The following is a 25,072-nucleotide window of genomic DNA, read 5'->3' on the forward strand; positions in this document are numbered from 1 at the left end:
CCCTCATTAAGTTACAGCATAAAATATTATTGAAGAGTTAGGATGGCATTTGTGTGGTTTGAAATGTAGGTAAAGGCAAGGTACACATGTCCTACAGTGGCGTAGCAAAGAGGAGGGCACAAGCTTTGGGGGCGGTGCCTCCCCCACTCTTACATGAGCCCGTCGTGGGGCGGCAATGGCAGAGACCGCCGCAGGTGGCAATATGTCTAGCTACGCCACATATGAGACCTGGTGTGTTGCAGAGAAGTGAAGAGCTTGACTATTACAATAGCCAGTGTGGTATGAGTACAGATATAATGAGCACTCAGATTAGTTATGCCAATTGAGACAAGATTGAATTCATCATTTTGTTCCAGCAAATAAATCTTATAAACCCTACTGAATTGCCTTTTACCATCAAACATATCATCCAGTTCTTTAAGATCCCAGAAGAATGCATAAAGGTGGAGGCAGCTATATTGTTGAATAACAAGTTTCTTCTTAAGGGAAAAGCTGTCCATCAAGACCATAGGACAAATTCTATATTACTGTAAAATGGGGTAGATGAGGCCTCGGCCACCTATAGATGCCCATATGCTGTCCAAATCAAGGGCAACTTGTGATCTTTGAATTGGACAAATGGGAGATATCAGTGTTTACACTGGGTGAGATAAGGCAGGGAATAGACTTTAACAAAGGGAAAGATAAGAATTTATGTAGAAAGGGAGTACACTTCTTAAAGGGCACACATTTTAGAAATTGCCGGCGTAAATTATTTAGCAGTGCTGATGATGCCTGGTGGGATATCCACTCTAGGCACAAGGAATACACATTTTACACCCCAACACGGCTCATTCACAATAATTGATTACTTATTTGGTTAGTCTCGACTACAGGTCAGATTTGATTTGTTACTAAAATGGAAACATGACCTCTTCTAAATGGGATATCTAATTACATCATAGACAAGAGGAAACAAATTAAAATGATTAAAATGAGGAAGTGTCCAAATGGATGAGTGGGGTGCCTGAAAAAGGTCTAATAAGAAAGCAGTTAATAGAGAGAGAGAGAGAAAAAAGAAAGTTTTGTTTAGAGAAAAGCCCCATACTATTCTAGAGGCAATGGGGAAGGCGATGTGAATATATATATATACAAAACTCACATGTCATATTAGGCATCTTAATTCACAACACCTATCCAAGTAATAGAATATATTGAAGAAAAATTAAATTGATTAGGTAAATTATTATAGGAAATATTAAAGAAAAGAAGACACGATGGGTAGGTTAATAGATCATGAGATCGTTTGGCTCAAATGTGGTATTTCCCCTTTATTTTGATTGGAAGCCACCAATGACAGGTGGAAGAAAGAGATCCAACTCCTGGTATAAATACTGCTAGGTTGCTTTAAAGCTGGCATCTGGCAGTTAAAATGAAAAGAATGTACTAACCCCTCTCCACTGCAACTAAGATGCGCTCCTAAAAGAGATGCTTCTTTCTCATTACTATTGGAACGAAATAAGGGGTGTAAGGTGCTTTCAAAACAGCCTTTGTGGCCATGAAACACACAGGCCTGCTGGGCGATTATTGAATCCATTTACCACTGATGACCCGGCGTCGTTCCACTGGGGACATTAATAACTGAGCACGAAGTACCAACTTTAGGCCTTTAACCCTCAGGGTATCAGGGATATGAGACAGATTAGTTTGGTAGCTGCATTATGGATTCAGCACTGCTTTAACTTTAACAAGAAAATGGCTGTCATTGTACCGCTACATAGTACTATAGAAAGACAATCTGTGAGATGCAAAATTTCAATAGCTACATTCAGGTGCAGCCGGTTCAGGTAATAGTGGTGGGGCGGAGGAGGGGGGATTGATAGATGGCGTAATAGGTCAAATAAAATGAAAAAATTAAAAACCACTTACCTTGCGCTCGCCACATCGCCGAGTCAGCGATGCAGCGAGAGCAAGGTAAGGGATTTAATTTTTTACATTTTATTGTACCTATTCTGGCGTCCGTCGACTTCTCCCCCACTCCGCTCTTGTGCTCTTAACTGAACTGGCTGGCTACATGAATTCTAATGAGTATGGGAGCACTCCAAGGATTATGGGAAATCTAGGCAGGTGCTGACTCACTGTAGCTTAGTGAGCGACTTCATTTCTGGCCAGTGTCCCACAGGCCAGTCTCTGAGAGCTTCTGTGGTTATTCCAGTCCCTGCAATAGTCTAGTTCACCTCACATTTGGGGAGAGCAGGTTTACAATGAAGTGAAGAAGCAGAGGTTCAGTTTTGGATCCACTGCCTTCAAGTACAGTCGCAGAGTTGCATCACCCCTATGCCTGCTTTTTCCCAGCAGCCTCCAACAGGTGCAGATGGGTTGCGGTCAGGCTGTTGCGCTGTAGTGTTTCTTGAAGTCAGCGTCTGAGGCCCAATCATAGCCTAATGTCAGAACACTGGTGGAAGGTGAAGTAGGAGTCAGAAGCCCGACATCAGTTGGCACTAGAGCCTCAGAACTAGGACCCCGAAGGCACATTGGTTGAGGTCAAAGTTCACAGGGCACACTTGTTAGCACTGCAGCACAGTTCAGTCCACAGCAGCAACAGTTTAATTTTATTTGATGCAGCACCCAATTGGTGGGAGGCTACTGAGGACATGCACCAAGCAGCAGGAGCTCACGGCAGTCTTTTTGCAGCACTGCTTTCCCTCTTTCTTGCTTCAGCTCTTGAGGTTAATCGGCTTCTCTGAGCAGCTCTCCCCCCAGGCAGCTATGGCTTAGCTTCTCTCCTCAGCAGACTCCTCGTGCAAAGTACCCATCTCAGCAGACTTGCAGACTCCTTTTCAAGGGAGATCCACAGAATGCTTCCCTCATAATGATGCAGAATCTTCAGGTAATGTCCCCTATGTGATAGGGAATGCCAATGCCAGATTTTAAAACCATCAGCCCTGGAACTCAGATGATTTTTTAACAGCTGGCTGTGTGTCTCCTACACTGGTTAGGGAGACGTCTTGGACACATCTCTCATAATAGTCTTGCAAACAAACCTTGTGTATTCTATGGGTTTAGGTTTTGGATGGATTATGGTGTTCTGCCACTTTGTGTAGCCATTCTCAAACAGATTAGTCACACTCTTTCTCCTAAGATGATGGTGGTCAGGTGGGGCTAGTGCTCCACAGGCAGCAAGCCAAAAAAACATTGTAAGGGCGAATGAAGCCCTCACAACTATCAACCTTTTAGGAGCAAACAATTCAGAGGAGAAAGAGACAGTTCCTGACAAAAGGCTTACCTTGCACCTCGAATGGGTCTTCGAACTCGCCACAGTCTTCACCAAACTAATGGGGGTAACAAAAGGGCAAAATGGCAGAACGTCAAAATGTTGGCATGTACAATCTAAAGAGACAGCAGTCTCCATCCTCTACGCTCTTTGGAGTCCAACTCTTCTCAAAGGTTTCAGGAATGCTAGCAATACACAATGCTATTCTGGCAAGCTACCTTCAACTTCTATTTTGTTGAGCATGTTGTCAGTGGAAATTCATGCTGGAACCCACTGAGCACGTAATACATCATAAGCCACACACCTCTGGTTCATAGTCCCATAAACATCAGTTCTACATACATGTACACCATTGATACACACAGTAGGTAGCCAAGGACCCAGGTGCCTAAGACTGGGTAGAATTTTGGTACTAGCGAGGCTATTAGGCTGTCTAATTTTGCACAGCAACAGGTATAAAAAGGTCTGTCTTGCCATTATCAATCAACACTTGTCATCATTGCTTGTCACATATAATCTCTGGTGAGCTGATGGTAGTCACACTAGCTATGAAAGGCACACATGGTGCACCCCTCCAGATCACAGAACCATGCACTGGGTCTCATGGTCCTATCCAAAGCAGTCTGTATCATGCACACATGATGGTCATGTGTCCTGAGGATGAGATCATGTTACAAACATGAAAGAGATTCACTCTAGGGTAGATATGGGGAGATGTGCAGGCTCGCAACATCATGCAGGGGATGTTCCGGTTCCAACAGGAGCAGTTTTAGATCAGTGCAAGCAAGGCACTAGTAGCTGCATTGGAGATCCATTCCATTCTCCAGTCTGATACATCTTCCACATTTTGCCCGAGGGGTACCAAATGCATCTACAGGCTGCCATTATCCTAGAGGCATAAATATTGGCAGCCAGTTCACCTGCTATGATACTAGTTAACTCTTATCTGTCTGTAACCAAAAATGATAGACATCAGATTCCTTTTGGGATGTTTTATGGTATTAGTAATCATTCAAAAACGTGGCAGGAGCTTAGAAACCAACAGACCTATATTTGACAACATAGTCGTCTTGCATAATCTTCATCATAATTTGGGTGCACGCTTGTTACAGTACTAGATGGCAGACGTTGTTACTAGCCACGGCCGTTGCAAGTAAGAGCGGTGGGGCGGCTGGAGGGGATTTCGAGAGACGTCCACGAGGGAAAATGAATATTTATTTAATTTACCCTTGTGGTCGTCTCTCGAAATCCCCCCCAGCCGGCCCCACCGCTCTTACCTGCAACGGCCGTGGCTGATTGTTACACAAAATCCTCAGATACTTCAAGATCCAACATTGGTAGGAAATGTAACAATCTTTGCTGAAGAATATGCATCCATAGGGTACCCAATCCACACCTTCTAAATTAGAAGCTTCACTTTAATTGATACTGTCTAGGTGACAATAATGTAAAAGTGGAAAAACGAGTTTAGTGTAGCACCCCATAAGGAAGACACTGGTGAAGAAATTGAAGGATCCAGTGGATTACCAATTAGGAGAGCACGTGCATGCGGATGAACACACATACACACACACACACACACACACACACACACACACACGCACGTGCACACACACACACGTGCACACACACACACACACACTCGCTCTCGCTCTCTCGCTCTCTCGCTCTCTCTCTCTACTCCTCTCCCCTCACTCCAGTTTGATATTGTCAGGATTTGCCATGTCTGGCAGTGTTTGACTTCTTTTGTTTCTGTTTCCTTAGATTTACTTTGCCCATGCAGGTCTGAAATGGATAGAACGGGCCAATCTGGATGGTTCAGAGCGTGAAAAAGTGATTCAGGACCATTTAAATACACCTGAAGGGCTTGTTGTAGACTGGATACATCGCAAACTGTATTGGACTGACAATGGGTATGTAAACCTCACTACATTTATGCCATAGATCATTGTTATGAGTGAGCTAGTATATGGTGGAGTATTTTCCGTACCTTGTAAGTACAAACACTGTGCTGCAGGTAACCCCTAGTTTGAGATTTCCTCTAGAAAATTGGGAATTACATGTTGAATGTTTTCCACATCAAATTCCTCTTGTCATGGAACATACTACTTGTTATTCACCTACAAAATCGCAGCAGGTTTGACATGTCAAAAGTCACCAGGGAAATATTTCAAGAGTTTGGTAAATATTGCAGTACACAGAATTCCGAATCCTGAACAAACAGAAATTTGCACATAGATTGCCCCACTATTGTCGGGGACTCCGATTCTCGATTAAATAACGAGCTTTCGTTTGCTATGCAAAACACTGCGAAAGTAAGTGAATTGGAATTTACAGTTAGTCTGGTTTTTATATTTGTTCATTCATTTTTAGACAGTTTTCGTCAATTTACTAATATCTGCATTTATTCAGACACTGCTTGAATATATCAATAACAAAGGATCTGCTAAATACTTTATATTTTTCAGGAGGTCCACTATTGAAAGATGTGACTTGAACGGATCACAGCGACAGATGATCATCAAAGAAGGCACTCATAAGCCAAGAGGGATAGCTGTGCACCCACAGGCGAAGTAAGATGTCCTTGAGATCCTTATCTCAGAAGGCATTGGTAACCTTGCTCTTCACAGAAGCATTACTTCGTCAATAATGGTGGATAAGGAGGAAGATGAGAACCCTATTAGTTATTAGTCATAAGAGACAAAAACATAGAATGGAATTTTCCTAAACAAAGCCGAACCTGAGATGGCTAAAATTACCATTAGAGCCAAAATTGCTAACATTTCTGAGACCCTGTTTTGGAAATTGGCAGAAATACCCTACAGTATTTTTCTAGATGTGTTCCAAAATGTATGGATTAACTTCATCACCTGGTAACTAATACAGGCTCTATACCGTGTTTAGCTTCTGAGCACTATTTCTCCTATTACCAATTTACCTTTACTGGAAGTTTTCTTCTCCCCAACACATTTATTTATTCTTGGCTGATCATATGTGAAAAAATGCAGCACACCACGTTGGAATGAGAAATAACAAGGAGAAATAAAGATATTTATCCTCGTTATTGCACTGTTGGGAAGGATTACCATTTTGTGCAGTCCCAAGGTACTATTCTTAGTAAGTCTTGCACAAAAACAATCCTGGGAGGCATAGTCCTCTTTCTATGTGTGCTGCATAATGCAGCACACATAGAAAGAGGAAGTAACGAGGAGAAACAGAGATATTTTTCCTCGTTACACCTCCCCTGGGAAGGTGTAACATTTTGGAGTATTCCCAGGTTTACCAGTTCTGGTAAATCTGAGAATGCGTCAAAAACCATGGGAGTGCATGGGAACACCCACTCAGTGTCCATGGAATGCCTTTCCAAGGCAGAGTCGCACAATGCAGTGATTTGCGCTGTGTCGCGTTGCTCCGATTTATGAAGCCACTCAGGGCCACTCAAAGTGACTTTTCCTGGCTTCATTAATCTGACTTAAGGTTTGCATCGCACATGTACCACATTGCTTGGTGCAAACATGATGCAATCCTCCTCTTAAATATACCCCTAGCAGTTGTTATTTAAAATATTCTAAAAATCATATCTCCGGTTCCCCTCATCTCATTTGAAATATCTGGGTGCCTTTTCACTTCTACTTTAACGTTGATCTGACAATAGCCATTTTTTCCTTTGATTGCTGGTGCCTTTGTCCTCATGAGGCACTTGTGCACTTGTTTTTGTGACTGGGCAGCAGTCCAAGGCTCATGTAGACTGACAGTTTCTCCGCCATCTGGCTCTACGTTTCCTGGGGCCAAGCTGGTAAGACTGCTGTCTCTGATGTCCCACCTGCCTGAAACTGTTCTTCTGAGCATAGGAGTGGCGGGATGAGTCTGCTGGCGCATTTTGGGCCCCCCTAGCTCAGGTCCACAGTGGTGAGGCTTAGGGACTCCCTTTGTGTAGGGGGCAATATTTTTCTAATTTTTGACAAAAGCACACGTTCATACAAAGGTCCCTCAGGGAAAGCTTTGGGCAAAAGAGCCACCTTTGTTAGTTAAGCTGTTAGTTCATTTTCGATGACTTGGGCCCTGCTGAATGGATTTCACGTTTTTGTTCTAGGTTGCATTCACCATACAACATGGACGCACTCCAATGGCTGCATGACCCGTAGGTTTTGAAATTGTATTTCATGAAGCCTCCAATAATCTCTGGCACTACTGCTTCCACCTTCTTAGCAGCAGCGTAGCTATAGGAGCCTGGTCTAGTAATTTTATCCAGTCCTGGTGGTCTCCTCCCTGGAGTCTTTCTGGCAGCAGCGTTAAGGTCATCCATGACAAATCACTCTCCTTACCTCCACTCTTCAGCCAGCCAGGACTTCAAGACTCTATAGTCCCCACTCCAATGGCACATACAATAGGACCAATCCTACAGAAATTCAGCTGACCCTCTCCTTCAGGGTCTCCTGAAACACCAGCCTCCATTGGTGCTGAGAATGACACAAGACATCCAGAGTACCCCCCACCTTTAGGGTCTCCAGAGAGTCAACTTTCAGTTGATGCTGAGAGAGAGAGAGAGGAAGGCAGCTGGTGTGTCCGGCCCTGGAGAGAATCCACAAAGTCCAGAATACAAGGCGGGTGTCTCTGAACTCCTGACAGTTGTTTATCAGCTAGGCTGGTCATTCCTCTGTTCTTGCAGTCTTCCTTTGCATTTCCGGATCTTGTGCAGTTACTTAAACAGGGAGGTTGCATTTCCTGTGATGGTGGGGCACCCACACTAGTGGTGCCACATCAACCCTAAACCCATTAGTAACACACTGTGAACCAGCCCACTGCCCGTCCCACTTCTGTGCTGCATTCACTCTAGGATTAGAGATGGCAGCTCATCCAAAAACTGAGGCGAATCTCTCAGTGAGCCAATCTACACTCACACTCTCCACCCCATCCTTCCTTAGGACTTCAAAGAGACCCTTGCTGGGAAGCAAAGACAGAAATATGGGTCCTCCTATTTTAATCCTTAGGGGCAAACCACTGCAGGATTAGCAAAGATGTAGGATGATGGCTATTCAGATTTCAGCTCCTCTCGTTATTTCAGAAGGTAATGCTTACTCCTCCTGGAATAGGCCTGTTCTGGGCGCCTTCGATCTGCCAGCTATTGCACCTGTGTAACAATGTCACACAGCCAAACAGCTCTAAGCACTTTGATCTATTGTTGTTTCAAATGCTAATAATTTTTGGTGTTACAAAAATATCCCAGCAGTAGCATAAGTAATAAAAGATATTCCATGAAGCATGGAAAGGGTGCAGTACCACAGGCTGTTAATAGGTGTCCCTGTGGAGTTGTCAAAGAGCCTCTATTAGCCACAAAAGGTACTGCACCCTTAATGCAATTATGAAGAGAAAGATTGCAGCTCAGTATACGTTTCAATTTATTTTTATTGTAAGTTAGATTTTTGTTAGTTTGCGTTTTAAAAATGCACCATTGTTGTTTATTTAAATGGTGCATTTTTTAAATGCAGACTAACAAAAATCTCACTTCCAATCAAAGTGAGACATGCCCTAAGTACCTGAATGTCGAATGCAGAGTTAATGATTTTTCTATACTGTTAGATAAAAGACGAATTGCATTATCCTGGAGAGCGGTTCGACCGCCGGCTATCAAGAGTTGGGTGTTAGTAACAAAATGGTGGGCAGAAGCAGAGATTGAATGATTAAGAAACAATGGTAGAATATCAGGGGAAATGGGAAGGTGATGAGTTGGAATCCATTATTTCTGCATTTCGTTACAGAGGACGAACTACCAGCCTGACATCCAAAAACCAGAACCTTAGGTCTCATGCCATAGGATGTCTCAATATTACATCATACTACACTGTATGTGGTTGGGGCAGCACATCTTGGGCATACAACAGTAATGTAAAGAGAAAACATAACGAAGAGTCAAAAAGACATGCACACTATGCTGATTTCAATGCTCTGATATTTAATTCAGTTTATAATTGACCTCTTTTTTTTCTATTGCTATAACTGTAGTAACATTGTGTTGAAGAACAGAATTGTATATTGATGTATGTTATACCTGTAGGTGGAATTGCAATATGAACCATGAAACACTGGTGCATATGGTTAAAAATAAATAAATGGGGAGATTGACACTTGGTGCAGTGATTAACAAGTTCAATGAAACTGGTCCATTTACCAGTAAGCTATGGCCAAGGTCCCTGCCTTCAGTTTAAAAAAAATTCCAGTTTTCCATAATTAGGAACCTTCAGTTCCTCTGTGCACCTGTCAGTGTTGCGGTGTGTTTAATGCAAACTTGAGGTGCTGTTGCTCTTGTAGGGATTCCGTTGGAGACAAACATGGTGGTGCCCGTTCCATGAGAGAAGACTTGTCAAGTCACACGCAATATGAGTTACACACCCACATACCCACAAAATCAGGTGGTCACTCACAAATGCTTTTCATTTCTGAAAGCTACATCTTTTCCAATTAGAATGAAAGGTATTATAGGATTAAAGATTCTCTTCTCGAAGAGTGACATCAGGTGGAAGGTGATAGCTATTACTTGACGTCAGAGTCACTGTATGATTTATGAACTCTCCCACCACACACCGAGAGGCTGAGGACAGAAAGAACAGTGCTTATGCTGCTAAAGCAACCCAACACAGAGTCCATGGACCTTGTTCTGCTTGGGTTTTCGGATCAGATAGAACCCGCTCATCAGAGCCTCTCTAACCCAGCCAGAACGTTACCCTCTCCCTAGGGCCTATTCACAACAAGTAACCACAGATATATACCACCTAAGGACAGGGAATTCCTACTATATATATATATATATATATATATATATATATATATATATATATATATATAGACCTCTTATAATACAAGTGGCGGCCTCGCGATCCCAGACGGACCCAGGACTTCCTACCCAGATGGCAGCCTCAGCCTCGCGGTCCCAGACGGACCCAGGACTTCCTGCCCAAACGGCAGCCTCAGCCTCGCGGTCCCAGACGGACCCAGGGCTTCCTACCCAGATGGCAGCCTCAGCCTCGCGGTCCCAGACGGACCCAGGACTTCCTACCCAAACGGCAGCCTCAGCCTCGCGGTCCCAGACGGACCCAGGGCTTCCTACCCAGACGGCAGCCTCAGCCTCGCGGTCCCAGACGGACCCAGGACTTCCTACCCAGACGGCAGCCTCAGCCTCGCGGTCCCAGACGGACCCAGGACTTCCTACCCAGATGGCAGCCTCAGCCTCGCGGTCCCAGACGGACCCAGGACTTCCTACCCAGACGGCAGCCTCAGCTTCGCGGTCCCAGACGGACCCAGGACTTCCTACCCAGACGGCAGCCTCAGCCTCGCGGTCCCAGACAGACCCAGGACTTCCTACCCAGACGGCAGCCTCAGTACAAGTTCATCCTATGATTACCATAACATACAACAAGGGAATCAGTTTTACTATTTATCAGATCACACAAGAACTGCCAGTTTGAGCACAACCTGTTCTCTGGTTCGAGGGGCTCCTCTCTCCCTTATTCAGTTACCACTTACCTGATCAGGGTTAACATCTGTTCATGTCGAGTCACAGCTGACTAGAAGAATAGGCTACCCTCTTATACAAGAACACGCAGCACATGTTGATTCACTACAAACTGGGTACTTTATTACTCATTACATACACAATCACATTACATTACTATGTAACACATAACCTGCAAAGAAAAGTGAAAGATTAGGTTGTACACTCTAATAAGAAAGGGGTCGACATCACCTTAGTCGTGTGTAGCCTGCATTCAATGGTCATCTAGGTTCCCTTCTCGTCTGTGCCTCGGCTCGCCTGGAAGTCACACCTCCGCAGTCACGGATCTGTTCCCTTCTCCCTTCTCCGAGTCACTGGGACCTCTTCCTCATCGGCTACTCTCTCCTCTCTGGCTATACTGCTAGAAGAGTATCTGTCTCTCGGTTTTTCTCCGCCTTCAAGTTTGTCATCTGTCTTCCCTGGAATAAGTAGTAGCTTTACTGCTAACGGCTAGATGCCGCCTACGGACTGAAGTAAGTGCACCGTATCTGCCTCAGACTTTCACTAATATAGAGGTGCATTTCCTCATGGAAAATTCCGGCCCGTAACCTGCCGCCCACCAAATTCTTGTACCTCTCCGTACCAAGGACACGTTCCCAGCCGGCCGGCCTGATGTAGTGTCTTCGGCATGAAGAAAAATACAATCCTTCGATAAGGGCTGGCCTGAACCGGTTCTCTCCAAGCGAATAACACCTCATAACTAAAACATCACCCTTAACCTAGAAGCATCTCAAGCTGCCGGAGCAGAAAGGAAGATGGAGTCTCTCCCGTTTGAGGCCTACCAGGCCTGAATTCAGCACGGCTCCATGAAATACCCTCACTACAGGACAGGTTATCCCTAATACTAACGAATCTATCCCCTAGGATATGTGTGCAAGCCCTGATCTATGGGGAAGAACACAGGATCATGTCGAATGGAGCCTAGTAAATAGGCTCCATTCACTACTCTAACCCTTAGACTTGGATGGTAAGAGACTGAAGTCACACTAATCATCCGTCAACACAATAGGGCCGGGAAAATCGAGCAGTACATTTCACCCTTGACTTCAGTCTATTGTACATTCATTAAACAGAACTAATATCTGTGGAAGAATAATATGAAACAAAACTAACTGATCTATGTCTAGTACCACGTGTGCAGAATTGAAGTAGTGAAGGAATACACTGAATAAAGCAACAGATAGAAATCAAAACAGCAATAGTAATCAGAATACCTCCTAATATTTGACGTAACAGATATAAATCAGGTAACCAATTAAAGAGCCAGTCAAACCAGCCCTGGTCAATGTGTTTTCTAACTTCTTCTGTCAAGTCATGTAGCTTATCAATGTGAGCGCGAATGGATTGTGTATGATCAGACAAGTTAAAACAACAAAGACCCTCAAAATCAGAACAATCGTGTCCATGTTTAAGCAAAAGATAATCAATGGCCGCTCGATTTTGCAAGATGGCTCTGCGTTCACCCTGGGCGTCTAACAGCATGTCAGACAGGACTGTAGAAGTATGATTAATGGATTTTACCATCCAGCAGGCCATTTTCCCAATAGATTTGGCATTATAAACCGCCAAAGCAGGAACACCAATAATTGAAATAGCCAGGCTAAGGTATTCAGACTTGGAATATAAATGCAAAGACGAGTCACAATCCTCCTGTAACATCACTGTATCTCGAATCACACGAGAATTGGCATTCGGATGTGACGAGAACATCAGTAAACTGAGTCTCGTAATGGCACAAGGGCCTCCAGAAATATTTGCGGGGACATATGGCCAGGAAGTATTACCACATGAGAAAAGCCATCCGGCAGGTAGTAACATCGTGCGATAATGACTGGGGGTAACTACCAAACTCTTGCAAGTCATATTGTTCTGGACAGAAGCACATGTTTTCGGTGTCCTTTGAAAGCACAAAGTTCGCTCATGAAGGGTAAAGGAAGTAGCACCTTTCAATTTTAGACGCAGACATTCAGAAATTGCACCAGGATTACACGTAAGGAAAAAACACAAATCTCCTTGTGTGATATTATAGGTAACTATTTGGGACTGGATGGGGGGTATCTGGTCTGGTAGTTCAGTACATAAGGGGCAATACGCATGGGTGGCAAAATCGCCCAGAAGAACATTGGGGCGAGCCTTTGAAATGTTGAAAATATGAGTCAAAGTTTCTAGCGAAGCAGGGACAGCTACCAGACAGGTCGCCAAGATGTTGTGTACAGATCTCATTGGCGTCAAACAGAAGTGAGGGGCATCAGTCACCCTTTTCGCCAGTAAGGTCCAAAAGTTCGATGACGAATCCCACGCAGCGAGGGAACGCGACCCTCGGGTGCGTAACTCATCCCCGGTTGACGGGATCCCTCCTCTCTCGTCGAACCAACCCGAAAATAGTCCGACGCCGACACATCCTGCAGCAACAGTCCAAAGAATGATCTGAAAGAGAATCAAATACAGGCATTATTCATTCTCGTAAGTAACATTTGTCAGCCGGGACCGCTTCCCAGCTATCTTTCCCTGGTCTCATAACTAAAATGGTATTGTCATGACCGGTGGCGATGACCTCTGCTTGTTCAGGGGGATTCTTAGGCGACTGCACCCAAACCCTGGCCCCAGGGTTATCTGTGGAGCCAAAACCTTTCTGGCCTCGTACAGTTAGCAAAGTTGGGGCAGTGCCTTTTATGATCTCTCCACTGAAAACAGGCATTATGAGTAATTGAGCCACTCGGTCAGTTTGATGTATCAGTAAGTCAGCCTCACTGCTATTCAGCAGGAGCACCTTAATCTCTCCCTGATAATCACTGTCAATGATCCCTCCAAGCACCTGAATGCCTTTTACAGCCAGCCCCGATCTAGGGGCGATTAATCCAAAATTCCCGGGTGGTATATGAACACCAACACCGGTCGCGATGATGACCCGATCTTTACCTTTTATAACGGTGTCATCCATGGCATGCAAGTCTAAACCTGCCGACCCTGGGGTCGCTCTACAGGGAGCCAAAGCTCCGGGAGTAATTTCCCAGTACATCACAGTCTCTCTGATTTCATTTGGCTGAGCATTAACATTCAGAGGAAACAAACGCATAAGTGGAGATTCAGCATTTAGAAAAGGACGATTATTCAGAATTAATAGCGCTTGGGGCAAAAAGTCTCGCCAATTCTTATACTTGTCATCTGTCAATTTACGCAGTTGCTCCTTCAGCAGACCATTCAATCTCTCCACAAGACCCGAGGCCTGCGGATAATATGGGATATGAAATACCCAGTCAATATTGTTTTCCACACAGAATTCCTGTACCAATCTTCCACGAAAATGGGATGCATTATCAGATTGAATTTGGAATGGCACACCATAATACATCATAATCAATTCCAATGTTTTAATGGTATTCAATTGGGTAGCTTGCTTACAGGGAAGGACTACCAACAGGCCACTGTATGTATCAACAATAGTGCAAACATATTGACAATTCCTACTCATGGGAAGTGGACCGATGTAATCAATCTGCCAAATTTGAGCGGGCAGTTTCCCGCGATGTAAATGACCTTTAACAATTTGGGGCACTTTGCGCTGTCTGATATGCTGACAAATGGGACAATGTAAAATAACATTTTTGATTAAATCTAGGGGAATAGAAATTCCTCGATCAGCAGCCCACCTGCTAGTGGCTTTCTCTCCAAAATGTCCTGCCTTCTGGTGGGCCCATTTCGCCAATCCCGCAATATCAGAATCTTGCCTGTCCACCACTGCCTCAGCAATTTTAGATTTCTCATCTGCAATGTTATGAAAAAATTTGTCAAGAGAATCTATCGGGGTGTGAGCATCCACATGGAAGATTGTAACAGTACTCTGTGGGAGCATCTCCCAAATCTCCTGCCATAATTCTTTTCCCCACAATTCTTTTGAATGCAATTTCCAATTATGGGAATGCCAAGCCGGTAACCAAACTGCCAGTCCATTGGCAGTAGACCAAGAATCGGTGAAAATATGACATGTGCCAGGTAACTCTTGTTTCAGAACTTGATAAACAGCATAAAGTTCAGCAAATTGACTGCTCTTACCTTCACCAGTTGTGCTCAGCAGTTTTTGTGTGATCGGATTATAGGACACCGCTTTCCAGTGCCGTTTTGTCCCTATGAACCTTGCTGAACCATCCGTAAACCAGACATGGTTTCTGTCCTCTGCGGACAAATCATCAAAAGGTCTACCCCACTTGACAGGAGACTCCTGTACTAAAGGTACGGAACATTCACTCTCAGTCTCAGTCGATGGCGCTGGCACCACCTGCTCATGTAAAGATGCAACTCCTTTTTGTCCCACACGTGCCCTGTCTTGTATATACCATTTCCATTTAATCACACTCGCCTCTTGAGCATGTCCAATTCGGTGAGTTTTCGGCGAACTCATAACCCACTGCATGATAGGAATTTCAGGTCGCAAAACTATATCATGTCCCAAAGTCAGTTGCTCGGTATCCACCAGAGCCCAATAACATGCAAGTAACTGTTTCTCAAAAGGTGTACAACGCTCACCAGCATCAGGTAACTTTTTAGTCCAGAAACCCAACGGCACTCTACTCCTGCCTTGCTTCTGCCACAAACTCCAATTCGCATAAAGGCCCTGTACAGACACATTCAAATCCACCTCACCATCACGTACGGGCCATAAATCCAAAGCATGCTGAATTGCCTCTTTTGCTAGGTTGAACGCATCTTGCTGTGGTTTATCCCATTCAAATGCATTCTTTTTACGAGTGACACGGTACAAGGGGGCCAATATTTGACTCAAATGAGGAATATGCTGACGCCAAAAACCAAACAAACCAATGAAGCTTTGGGCTTCTTTCCTATTCCTCGGAACTGCAAAATCAAGGATTTTCTGTTTAACCTGAGGGATCACTTCACGGTGCCCTTCATGCCAATTAATACCCAAAAATTTTACAGCCTGGGACGGGCCTTGTAATTTATCCGGATTGATTTCCCAACCTTTCTCACGCAGGCACTCAATGACTCTGTCCAATTGGGTCTGAACTTCCTCTTGTGTTTCGCCTTGGATCAAAACATCATCAATATAATGACACATCTGAATCTGTGGGTGAACCGGTTCCTCAGCCAAATGCTCTGCCACCAGCCGGTGACATATCGTAGGACTATGCACATAGCCCTGAGGAAGACTTCTAAACGTCATCTGACGCCCATTCCACGTAAAACTGAACTGTTCCTGACACTCAGGGGCAATCGGAATCGAAAAGAAAGCATTAGCAATATCAATGGACGCATACCATGTACCTGGATGTTTTTGGATTCTTTCAATTAGAGTAATGACATCCGGTACTGCAACGGTCAAAGAGGGTGTGTGTTTGTTCAATTCTCGATAATCAACAGTCATACGCCAAGAATTATCACTCTTACGTACAGGCCAAACAGGATTATTCCAAGCAGAAGTAACTGGGGTTATAACACCTGCATCCACCAACTCCTGAATAGTGGTACTAATCTCCTCATGACCAGCTGGAATACGATACTGCTTCTGACAAACCAGTTTTGTCGCCTGAGGAACTTTTATGGGGGGCATTCTTAAACGACCAACCCGTATAGGCCTGGACGATATATAATGCGTAGTTCCAAATTGGTAACATCCATCATCTAAATGCAAAGTCATTCCTTTCAAAATATCAATTCCAATTATGAATTCTAAGAGTGGCACCACTAGTACAGAGTATTCTTTTCTAGGGATTCTACCTATTCTCATTTCAAGTAAAGTTTGAACAGCAGGAGTTTCCTTTCCACCCAATCCGGTAATTGTAAAAGGCTGACCTGTAAACTTCTTTGATTTTCCATGAATAAGAGTGGCCTCCGCTCCTGTATCTACCAATGCTCGGGCCCTTTGGATATTACGATGTCTCCAATAAATATCAATATCTACATAGGGTCTATTATCTCTGTGAGCCCATCTGTGTACTGGAGCTTGACCTATTTCCTAGTCATGCTTACTGCATTCTGTGTACCAGGATAAATCAGGATAAAGACTCTCACGTTTCTTAGGTATCGGTACCTCCTGTTCATATCCATTCCCAGTACGAAATGGATTTGTGTCTTCTGCATTGCACTGCTGGTTTCGATCGGCCAAACTATGACGATCCTCTCTCCTCCTCAACTCAGGGGATTGATCCCCATCATCTCTACGTCTGCTGTAAACATAATCATTTCTCCCCCTTTCTCTTTCCTCCTCTCTCTCTCTGTCTCTCTCACGACGGGGGGACATATCACGTACATAACGTCGATCATCACGACGAACAGAGCGCCCACGGCGGTCGTCATCACCGCTACCGTCAGAACCACCACGATCACACTCAGTCGTCCGAACACGCCGGGCACCCTCCTTCCGATCCAAGCCACGTTTGCGAAACAACTCCCACAAACGAGCAGTAGTCTCACCGTCAATGTCCTCCCTCCGCACACCATCGGCCAGAAGACCAGAAAAGATATCACGTCTAGTAAGTTTATTGTCACCAGGAGTACGAGTGTCAGACCGGGACTGACGTTCAGGTTTAAACCACTCACCCAACTCACCGAGTTGGCGTACCGATTCCAGTACCGTAGATAACACGTTACCAGTCTGATTAATCAATAAAGTCATCATGACCTGCTTATAGGCAACAGGGGAAGAACGAATGATACGATTCCGCACAGAAGATGTCAACAAACCATCAAGCAACCTGTCAGCAGTACCCAGAAAAATTGCCGTTTTCATCACCTCCTCTTTGAGACGTTGTGCAGCGTCGCGCAAATTATACCACGGTTTGTCATTCACAGGCCAATCAGACTCAGTAGGATACTTTTGATTACAACCCTCAGTCGCCAATTGAAGTAAAGAAATTTGACCACCACCATTATAGTTACGAAAATGATCCTGTACAGTAGAATCCGAACTCAAGGAACAAAACTTCAAACAATCGCCATTATCTAACATAATGCCAGCAGCGCCCAGTTCATAAAGGCGCACCATCCATGTGAGCAAGGTCTCACCAGCTCGCTGCCGAAATCGCTGCAAAATATCACTAATTTCTTGTTGAGTAAAGTCCTCTAAAGAAACACCCTGCGGAGCAGCGGGAGACTGCTGCAACTTCCGACGAAAAACTGGATGCACTGAGACCGCGGGACGAGCACCACAAGGAGCTCGACCAGTACACGTAGAGGAACAATCAGTGGAAGAAGCATCGACCCCGCTCGAAGGACGAGCGCAATCACGGGGTGCACCATCAGAGGCGCAAGAAGCAGACCTACAATAACGGCCGGAGCGAGAGGACTCGCGCTTGGCAGACTCCTCACCCGAGGAAGGAGAATCACTCGAGTTCCAGATATTACCATCCCATTCATCAGGATTCCAATCCAGTCCGGCTGTCGCCACGACCAGACGCACCTTTCGCGTCGAAACCCGACCACGCCGATTCTTGTATTTATAACGAGCAATTCGCACAGCCGCCCTCTCGGCAATAGTTTGGTACGTCTCAAGTTTGTCAGCAAGCAACTTATTTTGACACCGCAACAAAGTATGAGAATTCTGAATCCCAACAAAGTGCGCTTCCACATCCTTAAGAGATATCTGTAGCTTCAACAACCTCTCATGCAGAATCCTGTACGCAGACAGAACAATCCAACCTCTGCGCCCCAAAATGGGAATCTCCTCACCCTTCGAGACGGGTGCCTTCTGTAAACAAGTAATCACATTAGCCGGCTCCGCCAGCTCCAAAGAAGAATTCCAATTCTCACTCAAACCAGTAGAATCAGCCCACTCACGGGCTAAGGCTTCATAAGGCGTTGAATCCCAGCCGGGAATATCAACGGGCAACTTAAAAGTAGATTTTGACTTTCTAGAAAACATCGTGAAAAAGAAAGAAGAAAAGAAAGAAAAAGAAAAGCTAGACACACAAGTATACCACAAAGAATATACAAACAAAACCACGCACACGCCGAAAGCAAACACGATACAACACGACGCACACAGGTTTCGAAAACGGTTCGTGACGCCAAATGTTCTGCTTGGGTTTTCGGATCAGATAGAACCCGCTCATCAGAGCCTCTCTAACCCAGCCAGAACTTTACCCTCTCCCTAGGGCCTATTCACAACAAGTAACCACAGATATATACCACCTAAGGACAGGGAATTCCTACTATATATATATATATATATATATATATATATATATATCTAGACCTCTTATAATACAAGTGGCGGCCTCGCGATCCCAGACGGACCCAGGACTTCCTACCCAGATGGCAGCCTCAGCCTCGCGGTCCCAGACGGACCCAGGACTTCCTGCCCAAACGGCAGCCTCAGCCTCGCGGTCCCAGACGGACCCAGGGCTTCCTACCCAGATGGCAGCCTCAGCCTCGCGGTCCCAGACGGACCCAGGACTTCCTGCCCAAACGGCAGCCTCAGCCTCGCGGTCCCAGACGGACCCAGGGCTTCCTACCCAGATGGCAGCCTCAGCCTCGCGGTCCCAGACGGACCCAGGACTTCCTACCCAAACGGCAGCCTCAGCCTCGCGGTCCCAGACGGACCCAGGGCTTCCTACCCAGACGGCAGCCTCAGCCTCGCGGTCCCAGACGGACCCAGGACTTCCTACCCAGACGGCAGCCTCAGCCTCGAGGTCCCAGACGGACCCAGGACTTCCTACCCAGACGGCAGCCTCAGCCTCGCGGTCCCAGACGGACCCAGGACTTCCTACCCAGACGGCAGCCTCAGCCTCACGGTCCCAGACGGACCCAGGACTTCCTACCCAGACGGCAGCCTCAGCCTCGCGGTCCCAGACGGACCCAGGACTTCCTACCCAGACGGCAGCCTCAGTACAAGTTCATCCTATGATTACCATAACATACAACAAGGGAATCAGTTTTACTATTTATCAGATCACACAAGAACTGCCAGTTTGAGCACAACCTGTTCTCTGGTTCGAGGGGCTCCTCTCTCCCTTATTCAGTTACCACTTACCTGATCAGGGTTAACATCTGTTCATGTCGAGTCACAGCTGACTAGAAGAATAGGCTACCCTCTTATACAAGAACACGCAGCACATGTTGATTCACTACAAACTGGGTACTTTATTACTCATTACATACGCAATCACATTACATTACTATGTAACACATAACCTGCAAAGAAAAGTGAAAGATTAGGTTGTACACTCTAATAAGAAAGGGATCGACATCACCTTAGTCGTGTGTAGCCTGCATTCAATGGTCATCTAGGTTCCCTTCTCGTCTGTGCCTCGGCTCGCCTGGAAGTCACACCTCCGCAGTCACGGATCTGTTCCCTTCTCCCTTCTCCGAGTCATTGGGACCTCTTCCTCATCGGCTACTCTCTCCTCTCTGGCTATACTGCTAGAAGAGTATCTGTCTCTCGGTTTTTCTCCGCCTTCAAGTTTGTCATCTGTCTTCCCTGGAATAAGTAGTAGCTTTACTGCTAACGGCTAGATGCCGCCTACGGACTGAAGTAAGTGCACCGTATCTGCCTCAGACTTTCACTAATATAGAGGTGCATTTCCTCATGGAAAATTCCGGCCCGTAACCTGCCGCCCACCAAATTCTTGTACCGCTCCGTACCAAGGACACGTTCCCAGCCGGCCGGCCTGATGTAGTGTCTTCGGCATGAAGAAAAATACAATCCTTCGATAAGGGCTGGCCTGAACCGGTTCTCTCCAAGCGAATAACACCTCATAACTAAAACATCACCCTTAACCTAGAAGCATCTCAAGCTGCCGGAGCAGAAAGGAAGATGGAGTCTCTCCCGTTTGAGGCCTACCAGGCCTGAATTCAGCACGGCTCCATGAAATACCCTCACTACAGGACAGGTTATCCCTAATACTAACGAATCTATCCCCTAGGATATGTGTGCAAGCCCTGATCTATGGGGAAGAACACAGGATCATGTCGAATGGAGCCTAGTAAATAGGCTCCATTCACTACTCTAACCCTTAGACTTGGATGGTAAGAGACTGAAGTCACACTAATCATCCGTCAACACAATAGGGCCGGGAAAATCGAGCAGTACAGACCTGCAAAGAGGTCATGTCCTTTGGCTTCCATACCAGGCCTCGGCTCAGGCTTCGAGAAGTATGTACAGAAAAGACTGTTGGTTTTCAGTGTGCAGCAGCTGTGCTTAAGAAAAAGTGGCACCTATGGAAGCAGATTAGACAGCAGCCAAAGAGGGACAGGTAGCAGATAAGAACAAGTGTAATCAATATGGGGCAGCAGTCTAGTCCAGAAAATATTTTCCCCTGTGTGACTGGTGAGACAAAGGAAATTAAAAAGGTGTGCTTCTTGTGACATCAATGTTAACTCAAAAGCATGCACCTTCTTCACAAGTACCAATAGCATGATACGAAAAGAAATTCCACTATTGAAGGAAAGGGTGCAGTACCACAGGCTGTTACTAGATGTACCTAGGACACCTAGTAACAGCTTGTTTTACTGCACCCTTTCCTGAAGACTGAGGGGGAGATTTACTAAAAGTGGCAAAAGTTAAATTAAAAAATGCTCTCACTTGCAAGAAGCGGAGCAGAATTGCTTTTGGGCAGAAGGAGCTGCATGTTAGCATGGAGAAAGAGGACATGGCCTCCGAAAACCTCTTAGCAATCACTCTGCCTGGGACTTACTGGAGGTAACAGGAGGAGATTTTGGCCCCCAAGGATGTCCTTGTGGGCCAACTACACCTCCTGTTACCTTTAGTAAGTCCCACACTGTGGGATCGCTGAGAGCTCTTCGTGGCCCTGCCCACTTTCTCTACCACTCTGCAAGCCACCTGGTGCACTACAAGTTGAAGAATGAAGTCCTCTTGGATGCTGAGGGACCTTGGGTCCAAGATGTCCTCCTGGTACTTTATGTAAGGCCTACACAGCAGGATAACTGAGAGCTGGTCAGAAGCCCCTCCCCCTTCCGCCACCACTCTGCAAATGCCATTACTACTTTAAAAAAACATAGAAATTCACTGAAAAAACAAAGGTTACAGGGATGTTATAGTTAGGCTCAGGTCTCACTCATACAAAACCAGTGAAATTCAGCAATTATAATTAGCTGAGCTAACTATAACTCGCACCTCCCCGCAATGCACTGCTTATGACCTCACATTTTACATCACTCATGACATGGTCAGTGACATTACTGATGAAGTCACCGACCCATTCACAGACCCATACCAGTGCTTACACACCCACTCACTGGTTCATAGATCCACACACACACCAACTCACTCACCCATACAGCCACTCAAGCATCCACTCAGTCACTAATACAGCCACTGACATATCCACTCATACACCCTTACAGCCACTCACATACTGAGTCAGTCACCCATAGAGCTATTCACACAACTAGTCAATCACCCAAACTGTCAATCACACAATATCTTACTCACTATACAGTCATTAACACAAGCACACACTCACCCATACAGCCATTCTCACATTCACCCACTCACTCATACACTCTTATACCGCATCACTCACATATACTGTCTTTCACATACCCAGTTACTCACCCATATACCACTGACACATCCACTTACTCAACCACACAGCCATACACACACTCACTCACCCATACAGCCCCTCAAACACGCACTCACTAACCCATACAGCCACTGACTCACCCCATCACTCATCCATACAGGCAGCCGTACACCCCCTAACTCACCCACAAAGACACTCAGGTACTCAGACAACAAATCTATCACCAATACAGCCACTCATGTACTCACTCACACATCCATACAGCCACTTAGACACCAACTGACAGACTGATACAGACAGTCACACAACCAGTCACTCAACCATACATTCACCGAGACACTTAATCACTCACATATGCAGTCAGCCACTCACCCACTGAATCATCCATACATGCACTGATTCACCCACTGATTCACCAATGCACCTTGCTATAGATATATTTAACACTGATAAACCTTTTAAAAACATTCACAGTCACCGGATGATTTCATAAGTGATGGCATGAGTGATGTCACTGACCATATCATGAGTGATGTAATATGTGAGGTCATAAGCAGTGCATTGCAGAGGCGCGAGTAATGGTTAGTTCAGCTAACTATAACTGCTGAAATTCAAGGTTTTGTCCATGTGAAGCATGAGCCTAACTATAATGTCCCTGTAACCTTTGTTTTTTCAGTGAATATATTCTCTCTATTTTTGCACTGTTTGCACTTTGCATCAAAGAAAATGAAAAAATAAAAAAGACTTCTGCAACTTACTACATGGTGTGAGCTCGCTGTTCCGAGTGATAACTTTCTCTGTCCTTTAATGGCGGCACAATGCGAGTGAAGCCAGTCACGGAATTCCATATATATATGTATATCTTCCCCCGTTATAGTTAGTTCAGCTAACTATACCTCATGGCCCCGCAATGCACTGCTGATGACCTCACATATTACATCACTCATGACATGGCCAGTGACATCACTGATGACATCACTGATGACATCTCAAATGACATCACTGATGACATCATCAATCATGTGATAATTTCATGCATCTTCTCACACCCTAATATAACTTTAGATACACCCACTCTAAATTACAGACTGCCATTCTCAAAACCATAGACACTCCAACAGCAATGACTACATACCCACTCACTGATTCTTAGGTCTACACACAAATCCACTCACTCACCCGTACAGTCACTCATACTTATGGTCACTCAGTACAGGACTATCATATGCACTCATACACCTATATAGACACTCACACACCACCACTCATCCATAGAGATACTCAGACACCTAGTCAGTCATGCAAATATTTAATCACACTCCCATTTACTCACCTATATAGTTATGCACACACCAGCTCACTTACTCATACAAATACTAGCACATTCTTACACTCTTTTACAATCACTGATACAAGCACACATCATCCATACAGCTACTCTCATAATCACACACTCTCACTTATAGCCATTTATATACTCTAACACACATATATACTGCCTTTCACATATGTAGTTACTCACGCATGTACTACTGAGATATACATTCACTCACTAACACACCCATACACACACTCACCCACCCATACAGTCCATCACAGATGCACTCTTGAAACCATGCACCCAGTGAATCACCCACTCACACATCTATGCACAGAGTCACACACACCCCACCCACACAAACACTCAGGCACCGATACAGATAGTCAGACAACCAATCAATAACTCATATAGACACTCATGTAGCTATTCACAAACCCATAGAGCCACTTACACACCAACAGTCACTAACCCATGCATTCAGTAAGATATGTTTAATCACTCACTTATGGAGTCAGTCATGCACCTACTAAATCAACCATTCAGACACTTATACACCCACTCATTCTTCAATATGCCTTTCCCTATATATATATTAAACATATTTAAACTTTACAGAAACACACAGTCACAGGATGATGTCATCCAGTGATGTAATTTGAGATGTCATCAGTGATGTCATCAGTGATGTCACTGGCCATGTCATGAGTGATGTAATATGTGACGTCATCAGCAGTGCATTGCGGGGGCGCAAGTTATAGTTAGCTGAACTAACTATAACAGGGGAATTTCACGGGTTTTGTACGAGTGCAATGTCCAACTAACTATAACTTTCCCTAAAACCTATGGTTTTTTCAGTGATTTTCTAAGGTTTTTTATTTATTTTTTTTAAATTTTTTTTATTATTTTTCACAGCAGCAGATAAATAGTTGACCGAACACAGTATATTCGATGGGTTACATAAGGACATTGATAATCAATTGATTAAACACCTTTTTACATAATTCATAACAAGAAAACCAAGCTAATTATAAATTATATTATTAACGTTGTAACCAATGGTAGATTGGAGCCCATAATTTTAGACCGAAATTTTTCTTTTTCGTTCCCTTTAAACAATACACAGCCTTCTCTAATTGATAAATATTTAACAGTTTGGTTTGCCATTGAAGAAATAAGGGAGGATCAGCATCGAGCCAATGAGAGGTGATACAGTATCTATAGATAGACATAGATATAAATAAAAAACCTTCTTCTGCACGTGTGTACAGCCGAGTTGGATTAGCTTGGATGCTAAGTATTACAAGATCAACTGACAATACTAAGGGAACATTCATTATCTGATGTAGAAACATTTGAACTTCAGAAATAAATTGAGATAATTTAGAGCATAAGAAAAACATATGGATAGAATTTGCACCTATACATCCACAGCGATTACACTTGTCTCC

At 44.7% G+C, this 25,072-nt stretch overlaps 1 protein-coding gene across 1 annotated transcript in view; it reads left to right on the forward strand.

The window, feature by feature from the left end:
• The window catches only part of EGF (epidermal growth factor), a 732,085-nt gene that overhangs the window by 324,342 nt on the left and 382,671 nt on the right, over window positions 1-25,072 (forward strand). Inside the window, exons 11-12 of the mRNA XM_085635667.1 lie at window positions 5,018-5,166; window positions 5,722-5,826. Of these exons, the coding sequence (XP_085491793.1) occupies window positions 5,018-5,166; window positions 5,722-5,826 (254 nt within the window). The remainder of the gene's footprint in view (window positions 1-5,017; window positions 5,167-5,721; window positions 5,827-25,072) is intronic.

Source organism: Triturus cristatus, chromosome 2_1 (genome assembly GCF_964204655.1).
Source record: "Triturus cristatus chromosome 2_1, aTriCri1.1, whole genome shotgun sequence".
Taxonomy (NCBI): domain Eukaryota; kingdom Metazoa; phylum Chordata; class Amphibia; order Caudata; family Salamandridae; genus Triturus; species Triturus cristatus.